The sequence below is a fragment of the Lepisosteus platostomus genome, chromosome 27 (genome assembly GCF_059453375.1).
Source record: "Lepisosteus platostomus isolate fLepPlt1 chromosome 27, fLepPlt1.hap1, whole genome shotgun sequence".
NCBI classification, from domain to species: domain Eukaryota; kingdom Metazoa; phylum Chordata; class Actinopteri; order Semionotiformes; family Lepisosteidae; genus Lepisosteus; species Lepisosteus platostomus.
The window spans coordinates 1257707-1276539 of record NC_142637.1 but is presented as its reverse complement, the minus strand read 5'-3'; the positions used below and the strand labels follow the sequence as shown (position 1 = coordinate 1276539).

Here is an 18833-nt window from a genome sequence, read left to right as displayed (position 1 = left end):
TCTATTTAGAGACCTTAATGGCTGGCACAGACAGATGTTCTTGTAAAAGGAGGCTGTCTGGTTTCCTGTTTTATCTCTGTGATTCAGACAGGAGACGAGGATGCCATCTCTAAATTTTGGCCACAGATACAAGCACTGACAGTAGAATTTGATAAACTAAAATATTTCCTTCAGCTGGAGACTTTGAATAGATCGATTATCTTGTTGGAAGCGCACCCCTCCCTCAGCACTTTTAGGGGTGATTAATGAAGATATCTATTTTTACCACAATGGTTGGCTTTCTGTGGACTATAGGACCTTCACGAGACATCTCCTCTAGCTGCCAATAAGGTATAAAAGTGTCTCCTTCAGTCCTTCATTCTGGCAGAGTACAGAGGCAAGCAGGCAAGCTCTACAAGAAGGAAAACTGCCAGCATTTGAAACATTTGAAGACGTGGAAGAAGAGTGGACTTCAACACAAGGTGAGAGATGACGATACTCCTGGAGATTCGTCTTCACTCAAAAATTCTTTTGCAGGCTGGACTCTTGGATATAAAGGCAGAAACTGAACTGATGGAATTCACCAGCATGAGAACATAACACAAGTTCTCCCTTCAAAATCCAAATATCATTTCAAATTCTGTTTTGATAATGGTTGATTTTAAATGAACGTGGCTAATGATTTTCCTGCCTAGGTATTTCCTGGCCAGGCTAGGGATCTGATCTCACAGCCAACAGTTTATTAGAGAAAACTGATACACCTCACCTGAAGTAAAAAACCCATTAGCAGATTTCTGGTCTGTTTTGTTAAATAATAAGACTGTATTTCATTAGATTTTATTCATTTCAGTGCTGTAACTGAAATGTGATCTGGTGTGTTTACACAGAAAGCACAACCAGTAACTGTACTGTAGAAGGAGAAAACAGAAGTGCAGTCATTTGTGTTGAGTTATACAGGAGCTGGCACCTGATACAGTATAGAAATGCAAAATGAGCAATGGTTGTAGATCGGTGCTGAGGTACAGAAACTGCTCTTCTGGGACTGTGTCACTCTGTTCTTCTTCAGCACGTCCACCATGAAAGCTTTCAGCATCCTGGCCAGTGTGTCTTTCTGCCTTCACATGGTCAACAGTATAGATCCTGCTCTGGACTCGGAGTGGGAGGCCTGGCAGGAGGAATTCGGGAACCCCTCTAGGGAGGTGAGTGATGGGGATTGAGAGTAGTACAATGTGGGGTACATGTGTGCATCAGTACAAAAATGAACCTATAGGGAAAAGTAAAGGAATGGGTGTCTAGGAGCATAGTGCTGAAATTAAGGGGTTTAAAAGGAACATTCAAGGTAAATAAGTAAATGTGAGCAAACACAGGTACATTTTAAGTAGCATCTTTGCAAAAAGAAATATAGTTCTGGCATGACTATTAGTTTTGAATCTATTAATTGGTTAAGTATGTGTGGAATCTGTGCATGGTTAAGTATATATTAAACTAGTTCAGTATTTAAGGTACAGGATATACAGCATACAAGTTAAAAGAAATGTATAATATTAAATGCAAATACTGTTTCCATTACTTAGGATATCGACTTCACTTTTACCTTGTGCAAAATATTAAACCTCAAAAACACTTCAAGAAAACTGAAAAGCTATTTCACTTGTTTTAAATAGGTGTTCACAGGAGTCTTTCAAACTGATGCTTATTTTTAAAGCCAGCCTTCCCGTAACACAAAGTCCCCTGACAATGCTATCTTCTGAGTTTATGACACTTTTCACTCAGAGCCATGTAAGCTAAGCATTTTATTCAGCATCTTAGACACTTATAAGGAGACGCGGAAAACAGTAAAAATACCATCTTTAGAAGTAGGACTGACAGGAATATGTTCCTTAAGGCACATCCGCTGCAGAGAAGAGAAATCTGGGAGCAGAACTACAGAGCTATTGAGGATCACAACAGCAGATACGCTGAAGGGCAGGAGGCCTACGAGATGGCCATGAACCAGTTTGGCGACCTGGTGAGCAGTTCAGCCCTTCCTGCAGATATTGTCCATCCTGCATTCCACAGCATGTGCTGAGCCCCTCTTTGCACCTTGTCCCATCTCTCAGACTGCTGAAGAGTTTGTGGGAAGGAAGGACGCTCCTCTGGCTACCAGCACCCGGCGTGTCGACTTGATGCTGTCTGCCACAGAACTGCGCCAGGCTGCCAGCAGGCTGAACCTCACCAGCATCGACTACAGGGCCTCGGGTTACGTCACTCCTGTGGAGGACCAGGTTGGTTTTCATAGAAGTCAAAGAACAGCTTCTAGGTATCACCTCCCATCACAGACTAATACAAATACCCTACAAATGCTGAAACACACACTGTGCGTGTGTGCGAGTGCGTGTGCACAAATCTATTGACAAGAGCAGCAGTTTATAATGAGAAGTCCACAGCCTCTGTTAATCCCTGTAGTAACTACCAGCACCTGTGACCTTACCGACAAACATCAGCCGATGGCCTGTCACACCCACTAGGCATCAAGTCGTTGTGTAGCAAATCTGTTCTCTTCATCAGATCAAATCTTCATCATAGGTTACCTTGGTCAGTTTCCTTTAATATAGTCACATACTTAGTGAAGACTTTACTGTAGTTTTTTATATCTAAATGCCTTCACTACACTTTGCTATACTGAACTATGGGAATACTATGAAGTACTGTAGTAAACTGGTTAGAAACGTGTGTCATGGCTCAATGTTGTAAAACACAGTGAATCCCTGATAAACTATGGGAATGTATTGTAAATGTATGGTAGAAATGCAACAATTATGTGATGAAACTTTTCTAAAAGAACTGCATGCTTTACTCATGGTACAGTAGCTCCATCTTTGTTCCTCTTCCACCATATTACTTTAATTTAGCCATGTCCATTATTATTATGAAGATTATTCTTTTTAAGCTTCATGCCACCTACATCTGTAATGCATTTGTCAAAATCTTTGCAAACATATTGTGGAAGGGCGACATATTTAATAAAATGTCATATTTTCAGAGTCAGACCTGCTCTGTGAAGGACAATGTATCTTAACGACCCATAAACCTTCCTGAGTTGAGCCTGAGTTGTTCTTGATTGATAACACTTCCCGATCAATCTGTTGTGCATCCTACCAACTAGTGCTGCGTGTCTCTGTCTCTCCCGATGTGTGCCCCTCACGTCTCCCAGGGTATCTGTGGCTCCTGCTGGGCCTACAGTGCTACTGGGGCTCTGGAGGCCCAGTGGAAGAAGAAGACAGGACAGCTGATTCCTCTGAGCAAGCAGCAGCTGATTGACTGCACTGCAGGAATTAAGGGCTGCACAGGAGGGTGGGCCAGCCTGGCCTACGACTACATTATCCGTAACGAAGGGATCCAAGCTGAGGCCACCTACCCTTATGTCATGAGAGTGAGTGATGATGTCAGAAGAATGCAGGGCTGCTCCTGTGTCAACCCTGCTGCTTTTGTACAATTTCAGCTCCCAGCTGCCATCACTCCTGCCCTGGCCAGAAGTATCTGGTAGCGCATACCCTCTGCAGAGCATTCTGGGAAGCAATGAAATGGAGCTCTTGGGTGGGATGTTGTTCAAATCTTTTACAAATTGTGCTACAGAAACACAAAAATGAAGGAGTAAAAGAAGGAGAAACACTAGAAAATGTTTTAAATCAGAGCTTCGATACGAAAGGGAGGGGCTACTGCTCAGGAGGTTCATTGAGGTGGCTGCCTGTACAGTATATTGGGCCAGTCTCTGAGTTCACCAAATCCAGTATTGCCTTTCTGCTTCCCCCATCCAGGAACAGCCCTGTGCTGCTGATAAAACCAAAGTTGTTGCCACAGTGGGAAGCTGGAAATTCCTCCCTATAGGCAGTGAACAGGCCCTGGAAGATGGTTTAGTGACTATTGGGCCTGTTGCCATCAGTATAGACACCACAAGACCAAGCTTCCAGTTTTACCGTAGAGGTGAGCTCTGTTTGTGTTTGTATTTGTCCTCATGTTGGCAGCTGAAAGACTTTCTCCTTGTCAGAATAATGTGGCTTAAAGACAAGAGTTCATACTGCTGACAATGTCCTAGTGACTCAGACAGCTCTGTTGTCAGGTGTAGGTCAGTGTCCCGGGGACGTCTCCCTAAACAACAGGTTCCTGAGGCCTGAACTCACACTGGACAGCAAAATAAAGCACAAATCTTTATCCAAGCAACTCTTCTGTACAGTCTAACCACCAAGCAAACACTACCGTGAATCCCTTTAATTATCCCCATGTAAGAATGTGGATCTTAGCTTCTCCAATAATCAATTCATCAATCATGTGAACCACCCTTCAGTGGTTGGTCAGCACCTGCAGCTACCATCCTCCCTCCAGCTGGCCAGCTGCTGCCAGGTGCCGTAAGGAAGAGATTCTTGGTCAGCTTGGGTTTTGCTGCGACTGGGAGGTCCAGATGCACACCAGTGGTCTGGATGGGCTCAGAGTCAGGCAGGGTTCCTGTGTGTGCACATGGGCGCCCTGGAATTGCCTGTAAGACACCGGTTTGATTAACGGAGAACAGGTCCTCCCTGAGCCACCTGGGCAGTGCTAATCTCTGCTCCGCTTCTTCGCAGGAATCTATTATGACCCCGAGTGCTCTGTGTGGAAACAAACCCACTCCATGCTTCTGACCGGCTTTGGAACCGAAGGATCTGAGCAATACTGGACCATCAGAAACAGGTAAAAGCGAGCCCTTCTAAAACACCATTCTTGTCATTTCTTCTGTTGTTATTGTTATCCTGACTAATGAGGAGTTTTGTTTTAGTCAGCAGACTGTACCTAGTGCTGTTCTGATCAGAACTAATTGCAGATCAGCAGCAGTCAGGGAAAAGTCACTTTCTCTCTGAGAACAATGGGTGAAAAAATGGACATATAAACTAAATAATTAGACAAAAAAATGTGACTGCTGAGTTTTTGTTCATAATTAAAGAATTTTAGAAGAAACAGCTTGTCAATTGCTTGACAGAAAGACGTTAAATGTCAGCACGGAGTGTAAAGAAAAGTCAGAACTAAAACCATTTGCAAGGCTGTTTGTTTTTAGTAACCAAACAGACTACTGTACCTATGAAAGTGTTGGTAACGTTAAAGTGTATGCACTGGACCTGGGCAGCACATGGTCCCAGCGCTCTCTCCAGCTCCCCCTCTGCTCTTTTCCAGCTGGGGGCCGTGGTGGGGGGAGGACGGCTATGTCCGACTGGCCAAGAACAGGAACCGGCACTGTGGGATCAGTCAGTATGGAGTCCTTCCCTTCGTGTGACACCTTCACTGCAAGAGGCACCGCGGAACGGCGGCAGAGAGCAATATCGCCGTTTAATTTCACAATATAAATTGTCAAGTACAGGAAGAGATTTTTTACTTGTGTTGTTCTTGCCTTGCTTAAACATCAACAAGAATGTTTAAAGTCAGGATATTTATTTTTTTATCTTATAGGTACAGGTTGCGAAGAAATCTTATTTGGCCTATTCAAAGCACCGCACTTTCACTGTGCAAACTGTGAACCAGAGAGATTATTTACTCAATAAAATGGGATCATGGGAAATATTCTCACACTAGAGGGCGCCATGTTTTGTTGATGTTTATAATCATAAGGTTTTTGTGTGTGTGTGGCAGTGTTTTATACGCGGACTATCAAATGGGGAAATAACCAATTCAAATAAACCGAAAATCTACTTTGGCCACTAAATGGAAAGCTGCAAGAACTAGTCTGGAGACATACTAAAAAAATGACAAACTTTACAACACAGCTACAGATTTTTCTGGTCCAGTTAACCTGTTGCCCTGCTGCAGTCATCACTGACAACAAACAACAACCGTTTATCAGTGTGGACTGCTGGCAGCCACGAGTCACATTAATGTGTAAAGGCAAAGGGGTATCTTGTGCAGAGGTCTTACACACAAAAATATTCAACACGGAGCATGGAGGAACACAGGATTTCATTAGCATTATAAATGACACTCTGCATATGGTGCGTGTGGAGGCAATACCAGACGCGAATGTGTTTGTGCGTGGTGTTTTCTGCTTAGTGTTCGGGTGCTTAGCCGTTATGCTACATAAAAACTGCTCACTGTTTTTCACATGGTAACTAATATATGCATACTGTACATCGAGTTTGGGATTGAAGCTAAGGTGTCTTTGTGTCTGCCAAAAATTGAATTTTCAATGAGAGGGATGCACATAAAAATGAGCAGTGTTATACAGACTAAGAAGGAAATAAAGGTACACAAACTATATAGAACAATTCCTTAAACCTACACAAGGGTATAGAAGACGCAGTTTAGGATGATGATTGTCATATATGGTTTGTCTTCTCATAACATGGCAGAATCTCTGTGAAAAGATAATAGAAGCTACAAAATGCGTACTCATTTTCCACGGACAGAACACGATTCTGTTCCTTAGTTTCAAGTGTATATGATAGATATGCATAAATATAAAAATGTTAACATTTAGTTGCTGAAGGGTCTGACCAGTACTGGACCATCACGAGTGGGTAATTAAGGCGTCTGGCTGAGCTCTTAGAGGCTGAACTCAGGCGTTGCCTGCCGGAATGTGGGCTGTGTACTGGGCCGGCTCTGAGCCGCCATGTGCTGCGCAGGTGTCTGGATACGTCACTTTCAGAAGATTCATTTCCTACAACGCAGAGAAATCGCCCCGGACTTTTGTTTGCCGGCTGTTTTTGGAAGGTACGGTATTTGTGTTTGTTTGAAATATCAACTGAGAATAATCTGATTAACAAGCGCGTCTAAATCATACGGTATCACCTTTTGCACGTTAGATGAAAACTTTTTTTATGCAGAGCACAAAGGAACTGGTCTGATTTCTTTAATGTTATGATCATTAAGGAATATCCTGTTTTCCCACCGGAATTTGTTTCCAATTACTTGCAATTAAGTAAAAATATTAAAGTGTCAATCTTGTCTTGCTCTTTTTAAATATACGCTTCTGGTTAGGGAGACAAAAATCGCTTTAAAAAGCACGACGAAAAATACACTAAAACATACAATAGATCTACTACTCTGAACGCAGACATTGATTGGAAAGTCTTCCAGAAATAAGGTATAGATATCGTCCTAGATCCTAAATATCGGAGTGCTCAAAGGGTGATTGGAACGAAATATTCTGCGCCCTTCACCCCCAGAAACTTTTAAAAATCTCATCGATCAGTTTCAAGATTGGGATTTTTCGATGTTAACTTTGCTCCAAAAAGCAGAAGTGAGGAAGGCGTGTGAGGCTCTCCAGCAGGGGCACAGCCTGCGGAATTGCCTCACTTTTGAGCTTGCGGGAGTTTCCTCGGCAGTGACCGTGTACAGGAAATTACTCTATTGTTTTCTTATCGCATTAGAGTCCCCCTTTTCTTTCTTTGCCCAGTCCAATATAAATCTAATAGGAGGAAATAATATTTGCCTCCTTGTTAGCTACAAAATATCAATAACACGTCTTAATAGGGTACGAATTTGACTCTCCAAAGGTCCGCATGAAACAAAAACAAAACAAAGCGTACATTTACTTTTGTTTTATATTCCAGAGATTCCTTTCCTTCGGTATCGACAGGTTTGCTTGGGTATAGTATTGTCCAATGTATCTGTTGGACAGGCCGCATTTGGAGGCATGAATTACCGCAGAACGGCCACTAGAGGGACACAACGCACACAATTGTTTATAGTTCCACTGGGTAATTATTACTTAATTGTATTATTGGTTAATGGGTTGAGTGCATATTCTCACATGGGTATAATTAGTGATGTGCTCTCTAAGGAAATAATAAAGAGAGGCTGTTCTCAAGAGACATTGGGTGCAAAACTTGCACTTGCACCCAGGTTTCATCCTTATGGGTTTTTGTGTGTGAAAATACCCAGAGACATCTTACATACTGGTGGAATCTATCACAACCTTCTTTACTAAACCGTGCTTTGCACCAGTATGTTGGTGAAATCAAATATTAAGGATTCCACTTCAAATGAAAGCTCAGTATCTTGATTTTCTTTCTAGACGGACATGGACTCTGTGTTGTAAGGACAGGAGGTCACCTCTTAGCATTACAGAACAGCGATGGCGTGCCAAGCCCAGCCCCATTCCAGCGAGGAAAAGGAGTCCTGCCCTTCCTCAGCCCTGCTGCCTGCTAGTGTGGACCGCCTGCAGGCTCCCAGCCTCAGGGGCAGCGAGCGTTTCCACGTCTTCATCAGCTACAGCAGCGCGGACTCGCAGTGGGTTCACGAGTTCATCGCCGCGCTGGAGTCCAGCCCTTGTGGCCTGGAGCTCTGCTACCATGACCGAGACTTTGTGCCTGGACAGGCGGTGCTGGAGAACATGTCCGTCTGCATCCAGGACAGCCAGAAGGTGCTGCTGGTCCTCAGCCCAGACTTCCTGAACAGCCGCTGGTGTCTCCTGGAGACCAACATGTCTCTGCTCAAGGACTGCTTGGAGCACAAGCCAGTGGTGCCCGTCCTGCTGCAGCCAGGCCTCACTGTGCCCCTGCACCTCTGCCACCTCACGTACCTGGAAGCCAGAGACCCCCACTTCCTCCGCAAGGTGATCAAGGTCCTCTGTACGCCCAATCACCTGCTGAGAAGCTCCATGGGCTTGTCATTCCAACACCCCTCGCTCTACAGCGGAAAACTCCTCCTGGCTCTGGCTGCCGCAGACGAGGAGGGGATACCACAGTGGAAATCGGGGGAGTTCAGCGATATGGCTCTTCCTGACCAGCTCCGCGTGGTCATCAGAGACCCAGAGAATTACCTCACAGCCATCAGAATGATCAACAGCTCCTCCCAGACCAGCTCCTGCTTCAGGCTTCTGTGGGTGCGAGTGGCTGTCTGCTTTCTGCTGTTTCTGTTGTTTCTTGGGGGGATTGCTGCATGTATCTGTGCAAGTGTTTTCGGCTCTATTAGTGTTAAGCTACATTCCCTGGCAGTTTCATGCATTGGAGGGGTAGTAATAGGCATTGGAACTGTTGTGCTCATCCCAGCTCTGTTTGTAATGGTAGTCTTCTGGGGGAAGAACAAAGGGAAGAAGAAACTGGCCGAAATGCAGACCCGCGTCTGTCAGGCCAACATTGTGATGGCAAAGGAGAATCTGTTGATCGGCTGCGAGTCAAGAACCAAGCTCTATTTCGTGTACGTGTCCTTAGAGGCCTGTCGAGACGCTTTTGAGGTGACCTTTCGGGAAAAGTTTACCGCTGCAGACATGTTTCTGAAGGCAATGAGATACTTCTCCTCAGGCTACGCCTGCTGCTTAGCCAGGAAGCATTTCCCTTTTCCCACCAGTAGCAGTGTGGGGCACCTGGAAGGGGGGGTGTGTTTCTGCCGGTATGTGGGTGAGAGACTGCGCCAAGGAGCATGGTCTTAGAGTAGCTGGGGTTTGTCATGAGCACCAAGTACTGTGTGTCGCCATGAAAAACACCTATTTCGTGTTTTAAGGATTTAATTTTATTGGGTTAGAAAAACTACGTAAGGAAATGGGGTGACTGTACATGACTAGAAGGCAGATTTATTTAGCCAATCCCAAAGACAGGCTTTACTGATTTTTTTTTTTCTTGGAGAAGTAGAACGGAGAGAAGAGACGAGGAGGAATAGTGGCCAGTAATAAACATTCTGGTACTTTGAATGTGGGGTTGAAACACTTGCTCCACCTTCTACATACATCTGTATCGCAACAAGACGAGAGTCCCATCCCTGTAGTGGAGCCTGTCGCTGCGGGGGGTGAGGGCTGAGCCCATCACGGTGGGGTCCGCACGGAGCCGCCCTCCCGCCATTGCGCGCGCTGCTGTGAAGCCGCTCTGGTTTTCATCTCTGCTCTTGGCCAGCCACTTTCACACCCTTCAAGATTCATTTCCTGTAATCCGAGAAATCTCCACAGACTTTAGCATGCTGACATTTTTTGGAAGGTACGGCGTTTCATGGTTTTGTTTTTTCTTTAAACTGATAAATGAAACTGATGTGATAAACAAGCGCGTATAAAACATGCAAAAACTGTTGTTTCATAAAGAGCAAATCAGTTTTGTGTGTTTCCGACGGACAATCTGAGACGTGTGCACGAGCGGGCAGACAGATCATACCTCCGATTTCCACTGCACAGGCGCGATTTGAAAGGGGATACAGATTTCCACGTCAATGGCGAGAGAGAGGCAGCAGGAGAGAAGTCCGGGGTCCCAGGCAGGAGAGGACTGGTTGGAGAGAGGCCATTGAGAGTCAGTGATGGAGGACGGGCCGAAAGAAGGTCCCGTCACAGCCCTGAGCCATGGCAAACTGAGAAGGGACAGTGTAAGGCCCAGTGGGCCCGTGTCTCAGGAGGACTCGACTCTGTCTGAGTACAGCGGTTGTTGCCAGGAAGCCTAAAGTCTTAAACAACTGCCATATCCACATTTCAGCTGTGTAGCTAGATCCATACTCCCACAGCCCTTTGTGCGAAGAGACACTTTCGATTTTGAAAGCACTTTCACACAGTTTCCCCTTGTGTCCCCTGGTTCGCATCTTGCTGGTCGTTCTGAAGAAGTCTGCTGGGTGCCTCTGTTGATGCCTTTGAGGATATGGAATACTTGTATCATTTGTGCTCACATGGGCAACAGCAACTGGGTTGTCACGTGCCTGTTGGTTCGATGTACAATATTACTCACATTGGCTCCATAAAGATGGCAAACCTTCTGTCTTGCAGTGCCTGTTGTCTGGTGCAAATCACATAGCACACACAGAAAGTTCTATTTTAAATGCTCCCCCTTAATGTATTATGCATAGAAGAAATACATTTCGCAATTAATTTTTAATACACAAAGGATGGAATTCAAAGCAATTCCTGTATGTTTAATTGTAAATATTGTGGAGTGTAATTCATTTTACTTTCTGGCCGTGGAACAGTGGCCTCATTGTTTCCCATTTCTAAGTAAAGTGTTACAGTATGTTAGTTTGGTAAAGTTATTTTCCTCCTAAAAGATAACTATTGTAAAACATGGTAATCATTGATAATGATGGCATGGAGATCCATTTATGACGGGAACACTCCTAATCAAGTACCTTTCCCAGGGTGCATCAGTGACCTCTTTTCCAGGATTTGGACCAGCAGCTCTCTGGTCCAGAGTCTAGTGTGGTACCACTACTGTACTTGACCGCTACACTACTAGGAAATAAGATAACACAGGTACCTGCACTTCCTCATGACTGCGTGAGTCCTTGCAATCCTCACAGTACCCTCTTCTGAAACCCCTTCCCCACCACACCCAGAAAAGAGTGCCAGGCCTTATTTCAGTATTACAACTTGATTTACTTTCAGTCAAAACCAAGGCTGTTCTCACAGAGACAGCCTCAGCAATGATACAAACTGCAAATAAATAAGATTTTTTTAAACAAACTATAATTAAAGAACACATTCCAACCAATGCAATAAAATATCAAACTTTACAAAATGAAATAGTGCAAAAACACAAATAATTTGTTTTTCATCCAAATAATTAAAATTCCTTTAAAACTCTAGTTTACAGTTTGGAGGACTACAAATTAACAAAGGGCAAACTCACAGAGAGACTGAGGAAGAATGCCCCGTTCTGAAAGAGGATGAGAAAGACAACAGTAAATTTCAAAGTGTGACTGGTGTCCAGTTAATAAAAAAATCCTGATCCTTAGGACTGGTGTATGTGCTATATTGCAGTCCTGTATTGTGTTTCATTAAAGAATGAAACACAAACACCTTCCACATAAAAACAAGCACCATCTAAAAACAGAGGAGCAATCCAATCATCATATTACCAAACTATGTGATGCATATAACTTTGTTATACTGAGGTACAGAGACCTCTCTGTCAAGGCTTGCATAGTGCAGCAGGCCGAGCTATACCAAACACTGGTGTGTTTGCTCCAGATTGTGCTTTGTCTTAAGCTGCAGACGTATTGTGCTTGTTGAAATATGGCAGGGCTGTGTTCCAGAAAGGTTTGGATACATATTAAAAAATTACACATTGAACTTAAAATAAAAGCAATAAAATAAATATACAATATGAGTACTGTATTAAATGTAAATATAAAGAAACCTGAAGACTGGTTAAGTGTGTTTTTGCACAGAGTCACACTGACTGGTAACAGGTAAAACGTCCAGCGTCAGTTACACTGTCTCTCCAGGAGTGTTACTCATGCAAGAGTGAGATCCAGCACTGGGACTCTTTGATCTACACCAGGTAGACCCTTTCCTTTGGAAACAGATGTACAACTGAAGTGTGAATTAACCCCATTCCAACCCAGAACAACTGGAAAGACAAGCTGCAAAGCTCACGCATACCATTGTCATTCTGTAGAATAAAGCCCCCTGTTCCCCTTGTGCTGCCCTGTACCTAAGGCATGCTCTAGATTGGTTATTCATGTTCCAGATTCCCATGCTATAATAACAAATCACACATTTCTCGAGACAATTATAAGAAATGTTGAGCTAAAAGCTTCTAAATAACATGTTTTTACCCAGTGAACTGTCCCTCATTATGCTTGTCAAGTTGATATAGCGGAACACAGTTTGAAAACATGACCTTGATTACAAAATGCTATAACTGCTGTTTGGTAACATTAAGATTTACACCCAAGAAAATTCATAGCATGTAATTAACATCAGTCTAAAAGTAGCTGTTAACATAGTATTTGGTTACTACAATGCCTGACATGCATAGTTTTGAGCTTTCCATTGAAAAAACTTCAGGAGTGTTAAAAATAAAATAATAAAGAGATTGCACATGCTAAAGATACTTAATTAAAGGAAGATTGATAAGCTACATTACAGAAACTCGTGCTATTTTCGAGTACACTGGTTTTGGGTTTCAACTGAAAAACAGGGCAGACAGCCCACTTAGCATTGTTTTTAAAATATGGTCCATAGGGTCTACTGCCTTGCAAGAACTGTAAATTGTATAACTGAACTGAATGATCCTTAAATTTAATTAAATTCCAAAGTCTAAAAGCAATGTATTAAAAACACCTTACAAAATCAAACTGCTGGTTTGGCGCCCTTTAGGACTGTAAATGAAGCACGGTACCAGAAGAGGTGGATTTGTCTGGCTTGCAAAATTATGGAACGCCAAGTTTCAATAACTGGGCATAAAAAAAGAGCACACACACTAACTGTCCAACTGCACCATCTACTGTCTTAAAACTGCAATAACGCAAAACAGTCCCACCAACATTAAATGTAAGGGATATGTGCTTTGCCCATAGATAGTATTATCCAGTTTCTTTAGTTAATGTCTTCTATATTGTGCATGCATTCCTATTTTGCTTGAAAAGCAGACAAGATAGCAGTTTAATCATATAAAAAAATGTGTACATGACACTTTAAAAGCTATTAAAACAATGAAAAGCTTTTAAGTTTAAAAAGTATTTCCAGAGCAATTTATAAAGTTGGTCCTAATTTAGTTCTTTATGCATAAGAGACTTGGAAATCCTACATGGATTAGCAGAGATTCACAAAACGAGAGACATTAATACTAGTGTAACCTGTATGAACAGTACAGCAATTGATGTTGTACCCTTTGCTTGTGCTTCGGTGCGAAGGCAACTTTCCAGACGGATGTCCTGCAAAATGTTGAAAACTTAGTATCGAACACTATTGCGTTAACTTCTTGGGTGTCCATTGACAGTGCTGCCGTACTTATATGTAAACCTGAGAAATAAATGGGACCAACTTTGTTTCACATATATCTTCTTGTCAATTTTATGATTAAGAATAATCTCTTGACAATTATCTAAAGTACCACTTCACCATCTTCTCAGAAATCTCAAGTGTAAACAACAGGTGATTGTTGCTTTGCTACATCTGTCTCTGGTACAGTACCTTCAAACAAGAGAATAATAACCTACAGTGAAAAACTACCTCAACCCCACCAAATTGTACAGCCCTTTAAGATTTAAAGAAAAAAAAAAGAATAAATGTATTGCTTTTTTTTTATGGATAACTCCCTTAAAAGTTTTTGTTTTCGTTCGATTCACCTCAGAAAAATGCACCTCCTTTCAGCTGACTTGGGAAAAGCCTTTTATCACCCCTGAATGTGTCTGTTAGGCGAGGTTCAGTCCTTCAGAGCAGGTGTCTTCGGGTTTTTTTAAAATAAAGTCTCTCCAGAAGATTTTCTTCCTCTTTCATGTGGACCTGTTCCTTCCACAGTTAAAGCTGCAAAGAGATCTCTGGGCTTCTCTCCCACGCCAGTCTTCATCAACATGAACTCATCTCTGACACAGGTCTGCTGAGGCCACCTGCTTTCAGCAGCTTTGCTTTGAAAAAAAACATTAAAATGATGCAAAGAGAAGGAGGGTAGGAGCCTGTGGAGTTAAGGATTCACTTTCCTGCTTTAAAACAAATACAGGTTTTCCTCCTGAAAAGTCCTGAAGCCCCTTCTCAAGAAGGGAGAAGAGCCTAGTTTCTTTTCCCCTCGGTTGGTGGCTTTATCATCAAATCCCACACAACAGCACTTGTGCTGGCCTCTACACCACATCTGAGGGGTTATGTCTTCTTGTACCTGTGAGTGAAAGAAGCAGGAAGGGTGAGTATGTTTGTCGTTTTCTGCTTTCCCCTGAAATAACTGTTGCTAGTCCCTCACACACATAAGTGTACTTTTTGTTCAAGTTAAGGATTAATGTCTTTCAAGCCAATGTCACTTTCTCACCCAATCACACTACTGTTTATGGACCAGGCTGTGGTGATCTTCACTCTACCATCATTGACCTCATTTCACATTATCCAGATACACACAACACGAGTGCGTCTAAATATGCATTGTCAGGTGGACGAAAACAACATATCAGACAGCCTGTTCAGATTCAGCCTTTAGTATTATTCATTAGCTGAGAAGAAGAAAAAAATAGATGCAGAACCTTGTTCTAGTTTTAAAACAGTTTTTTTTTCAGTTTTAAAACAGCCTTTAAAGCAAATTCCCTGAGAAATACCAGTTTCAAGAAAAAAAAATATAAATGTATGAGTATAAAAAGTATAAATATATATTTAAATATACCGATAAAGAGCTAAAGAAGAACGAGGGAACAAGTAAAGGTTTATTTTATGCTGAAAAACTTGGAATAAACCTTAACTTGCTCCTTTGCAGCCTAAGCAGGCTGACTCAGCTCTCTATTGGAACTTCTTAAAGAAGAGCGATACTTTCAGGTGGTCACGCTTTTCACAAGAACACAAAACCGCTGCAGACTTTCTGGAAAGTGAAAGTCAGGCAGTCAGTCAGACAGGCTGCTGTTGCACCTTAAACGAACACCGGGGGGGAGGAGAGGTCCCATGAGGGAGGGGTCACAATTCTTGACAAAGGTAAGGTGAGATCTTGGAAAACATCAAGGCACGTGATCCGGCCATTGTGCTTTCCGGGAAGGCAGCCTGTGCACACCTTCAGCCACACCCTGTTACACAAGTATTTCACTTCTGACTGGGGATGGTGATAAACCTGTATCAGCCACAGCTCAGGGCCAGCTGACTGCAGCTCAGGCACGACACATTTCGCAATTACAATTTTGAAAAAAAAACCTTCCTTCTACTCTGCCCCAGCTTTCAACCAACTGAGTTGCATGTGTGTACAGCAGAGGAGAAGAATGTACTTCTCCTCTGCTGTGAACAAACATTGAAGTACATCCGCAGCAACAGATTTGATTTGTCTAACAAAATGGATTGGTCCTAACAGATTTGCGTGCCACTGTACATCACCAACACAGCCTTTTCCTGAGGGCAGGGGTCAAACTGGAGAGACACTTACTCGCTTTGCATAGAGAACTCAGGCAGGGCACCCATGGAGGTCAGCTGCTCCTCCAGAGCTACAATGCGCAGGCCGATGTACCCTGAGGACAGCAGCAGCACAACCACCCTAGAACATGCAAATACACACATACTGTAACTAAAACAGCAGACGCCAGAGGCATTCTGTGGACTCTACTGCAAGAGCTGTCATTTCCGAGAAGACCCATCTGAACCAGCCCTGTGAGCTGCTGGCTTCACCTTTACAGAAGGACAGAGCGAATAAGAATTGGCTCTACAGGAGACTACGTTCTGCAATGAGATGCAAATTAATGAAAAGCTGCACACTGAATGACCACTGTCTTTAAACAACCTTGTGTTTAAAATGAGCACATGATCAGTGTGTGTAAACATTATCAAATGATTTAAAATCACTTTACTTCACTAGTTCTATAATGTCTAAATCATTAAGTGTACCTGTTACAGATGCATCTCATAAAAAGTCTGCTCTGATAAATTTGCAACGCAGTTTAAAGTACAATTACGTGGAGAATATGAAGCTGCTGAATAAAGAGTCGGCAGCCAAAATACAGCTCCTGACTATTTAGTTTTGCTTAATTTGCCTTACGTGTGACAGATTGCTGCCTAACACGCATTCCTCTTTCAGGAAGAATGCCCTTCTGCAACTCAGTGATGATAACGCTAAATGAACTGAGGCAAATATGCAAAGAATGGCTGATTTGTCTGTAGACTGAATTCCTATTGTTGGCAATAAGGAAACAGAGCAGTAGGAGCAATAGAGGTGAAGCACCAAGAAGACAAAAACTCAAGGATCTCAGCTATGATTTCTTGGATATTATCACTGATGCAGACAGCCAGACACATAACCATCTGCTAATGTCAGTATTTAAAAGATCACAATCGCACCAAGAACATACTTTTGGGTCTACTAAATCCTAAAACCTGGTATCCAATGCTCAGCAAAGAAAACAATCCATTTGATATTTAGTTTCTAGCTTCAATTTGCATTCATCTTTCCCTTTAGTTTTGGAATCACTATCATCGTTTATTTTTAAACACCTCAAATTGATATCAATATCAATAACGATTGTTTGCTCACGTTAGCTCAAAGGCTTCTGGACAGAGGGGGTGCGGTGATGTTAACAAAGAACTGTCCTCAGGAAAAGCACTGGGACACGATAAATGGAAACTTTTTTCCACACCTTGGACACTAGATGCTGTTGCAACATGGTGAAGATGTAAAATTGCATTGAGATATACTGTTTTTTTATTGCTTTGCATATATGAGGACAGAAGTGGAAACTACATGGCAGCACATTTAAATCGAAGACCCAAGGGGTGGTGGGGTCTGGAACAAGCTACCCCGCCTAGTTGGTAATTCACTTCCCTGGCTTCTTTCAAGACAGGCTGGATGAAACTGCGGGGTGTTTGGTGTTTCCGAGTGTCGCTGTGCAGTGAGAAAGTGTGCAAGAGTGTGACTTACAGCATTAGGTAAATCAACAGCAGGACATTAACAGCAGTAGTCTCTCGCACAGCGAGGAAGGATTTCGCCTTCTGAGTTACCGACCAGACCCAAGAGGCACCTGGCAGGGGCAGAAACAAACAAGTTAAAATTCCTGAACTGAAATGAGCCTCACCTCTCCTTGTCTATACAATGGTTTAAGGAAAATGCAGTAATCTCATCCTGAATGGGTGGTTACCAGTTCTGTACTAATCTATTCAAGCTAGAGAACTGAGACGAAGCAGGTGTTTTTCTTTGAGTAATCCTGCTTCAGGTGCAAACCTGTATTTCTTCACTGATCTGTCACTGTTTCCTGGACTTTTTTTGTTGCCAAACCTAACCTTTTAATCAGCGCAGCCAGGAAACTGCAAGGGTTAGGAGGAAATCTTCTTGCTGGGAAGCCAATTTAGACAACGATTTTTGGAACAGAAATCCCTGATATGTCCGTGATAGGCAGTGGAACTAAATATTTAAGTTAAAACCTGAAATTAAAAAATCATCTTTATTATGTTACAAAACTGTGAGGGGAATATCTGATAATGAAAGAACCTGGCAAAAGAATTGCACTTTAGTTGTAGATTTCATTATTGAAATTTCAAACTCAAGTTTTCTTGCATAAACTCCTCTGGTCCTCTTAAGCTATACAGTAACATGGAAAAGGGTTGTTACAAAGTACCTGTGTGGGGCTCTGCAACACTGTCGGTCTGATCTTCATGGTTGTAATTTGTAGGGGTGGACGCATTCAAAGCAGGTGCATACTCTGTGAAGGGGATACGAGGATGATTTACTAATGGATCCTTCAGACCCTCTCGTATTTATCTCCTGGACTTGGACCTGCAGATTGCTTGCCCTTGGGTTCACATGCTGAATATATTAAAACAGCCTTAATGCCTAACTGGAGTGCATGGAAGATTCAGATAAGCTGTGGTTCAAGGACAGACCACAAAGTCTGAATGCACCGAAACAGGAAGAGGTGGGATCCAGAGACTGGCCAACCAGTTTTATAAGCCAGAAATGCTAAATCATATTGGCATACATCATAAATACAAAAACCTGCTATACATTTTGCTACAGAATAGCAGAACACTGGAAGGAAGAATCACAAGAATGTGTCACTACTCCCCATTACAGGGAAGGCCACAGCTCTGACAAAGCCCATAACTTTGCTGTCCCTGGAGTACAGCAGTGAAATATATTTAAACGTGATGTCTGTTTCTCAAGGTATATAAATGGGTTCCAATGACAAAAACTCTAACCTTTGGTGCCTTTGTTGACTTTGGGAATGGGCGAGACATCTTTTGAGAAGGTAGAATTTCTCTCAATGGACTGATCATTGCTGTCCTCGAGGCTGGACTGGCTAGAATTCTATAGGGGAAAATAACAAGAGCTATTGAGATTTCTAGTGCACAGAACAGAAGTTTTGCCAGCAGCTCCAGCTGTATTCACCATGTTTTGCAGAAAGAAGAACAGTCCACTTGTACAAAAGAAATGGCACTAGAGCAACGATCCCTGTCAGAAAAGTAAAATGAATCTCACTGCTACAGAGAGCAGAGAGAAGACAAGTCAAAATCTTTCATGGGTTTTGGGTTTTAGATTAAGTGTTAAATTGTCCTCAAAGAC

At 42.7% G+C, this 18833-nt stretch overlaps 3 protein-coding genes across 9 annotated transcripts in view; 2 read left to right on the top strand and 1 right to left on the bottom strand.

Annotated features, from left to right (window-relative positions):
- The first annotated feature begins 332 nt into the window (after positions 1-332).
- LOC148638929 (cathepsin K-like) lies at positions 333-5555 on the top strand. Of its 2 annotated transcripts, XM_088622182.1 has the most exons (8): positions 333-461; positions 1046-1178; positions 1865-1987; positions 2079-2243; positions 3173-3391; positions 3777-3942; positions 4578-4683; positions 5161-5555. In XM_088622182.1, exons 2-8 carry the CDS (start codon positions 1056-1058, stop codon positions 5258-5260), a joined length of 1002 nt encoding a protein of 333 aa, XP_088478308.1. In that variant the 5' UTR covers positions 333-461; positions 1046-1055; the 3' UTR covers positions 5261-5555. The 2 variants fall into 2 exon arrangements, with proteins under 2 accessions (XP_088478308.1, XP_088478309.1); XM_088622183.1 differs by lacking the exon at positions 333-461 and having other exon boundaries at positions 944-1178.
- Positions 5556-6529: 974 nt separating this feature from the next.
- Positions 6530-11655, top strand: LOC148638928 (uncharacterized). Of its 2 annotated transcripts, XM_088621748.1 has the most exons (3): positions 6558-6687; positions 7530-7676; positions 7994-11655. In XM_088621748.1, the coding sequence occupies exon 3, from the start codon at positions 8054-8056 to the stop codon at positions 9347-9349; it is 1296 nt and encodes a 431-aa protein (XP_088477874.1). In that variant the 5' UTR covers positions 6558-6687; positions 7530-7676; positions 7994-8053; the 3' UTR covers positions 9350-11655. The 2 variants fall into 2 exon arrangements, with proteins under 2 accessions (XP_088477873.1, XP_088477874.1); XM_088621747.1 differs by lacking the exon at positions 7530-7676 and having other exon boundaries at positions 6530-6687.
- Positions 11234-18833, bottom strand: part of LOC148638927 (GRAM domain-containing protein 2B) — a 45869-nt gene continuing 38269 nt past the window's right edge. For all 5 annotated transcript variants that reach the window (XM_088621751.1, XM_088621754.1, XM_088621749.1 and 2 more), the window contains 5 exons: positions 18470-18578; positions 17890-17973; positions 17196-17295; positions 15714-15821; positions 11234-14480 (listed from right to left, as the gene is read on the bottom strand). In XM_088621751.1, the coding sequence (XP_088477877.1) occupies positions 14465-14480; positions 15714-15821; positions 17196-17295; positions 17890-17973; positions 18470-18578 (417 nt within the window). In that variant the 3' untranslated portion in view covers positions 11234-14464. The remainder of the gene's footprint in view (positions 14481-15713; positions 15822-17195; positions 17296-17889; positions 17974-18469; positions 18579-18833) is intronic.

Excerpts from the sequence above, each read along its gene's own strand:
- LOC148638928 (XM_088621747.1), top strand. The coding sequence starts at position 8,054 with ATGGCGTGCCAAGCCCAGCCCCATTCCAGCGAGGAAAAGGAGTCCTGC.
- LOC148638929 (XM_088622182.1), top strand. The coding sequence starts at position 1,056 with ATGAAAGCTTTCAGCATCCTGGCCAGTGTGTCTTTCTGCCTTCACATG. Across the intron at positions 2,244-3,172 it reads TCACTCCTGTGGAGGACCAG|GGTATCTGTGGCTCCTGCTG; the intron begins GTTGGTTTTCAT and ends CACGTCTCCCAG. Across the intron at positions 4,684-5,160 it reads TACTGGACCATCAGAAACAG|CTGGGGGCCGTGGTGGGGGG; the intron begins GTAAAAGCGAGC and ends GCTCTTTTCCAG.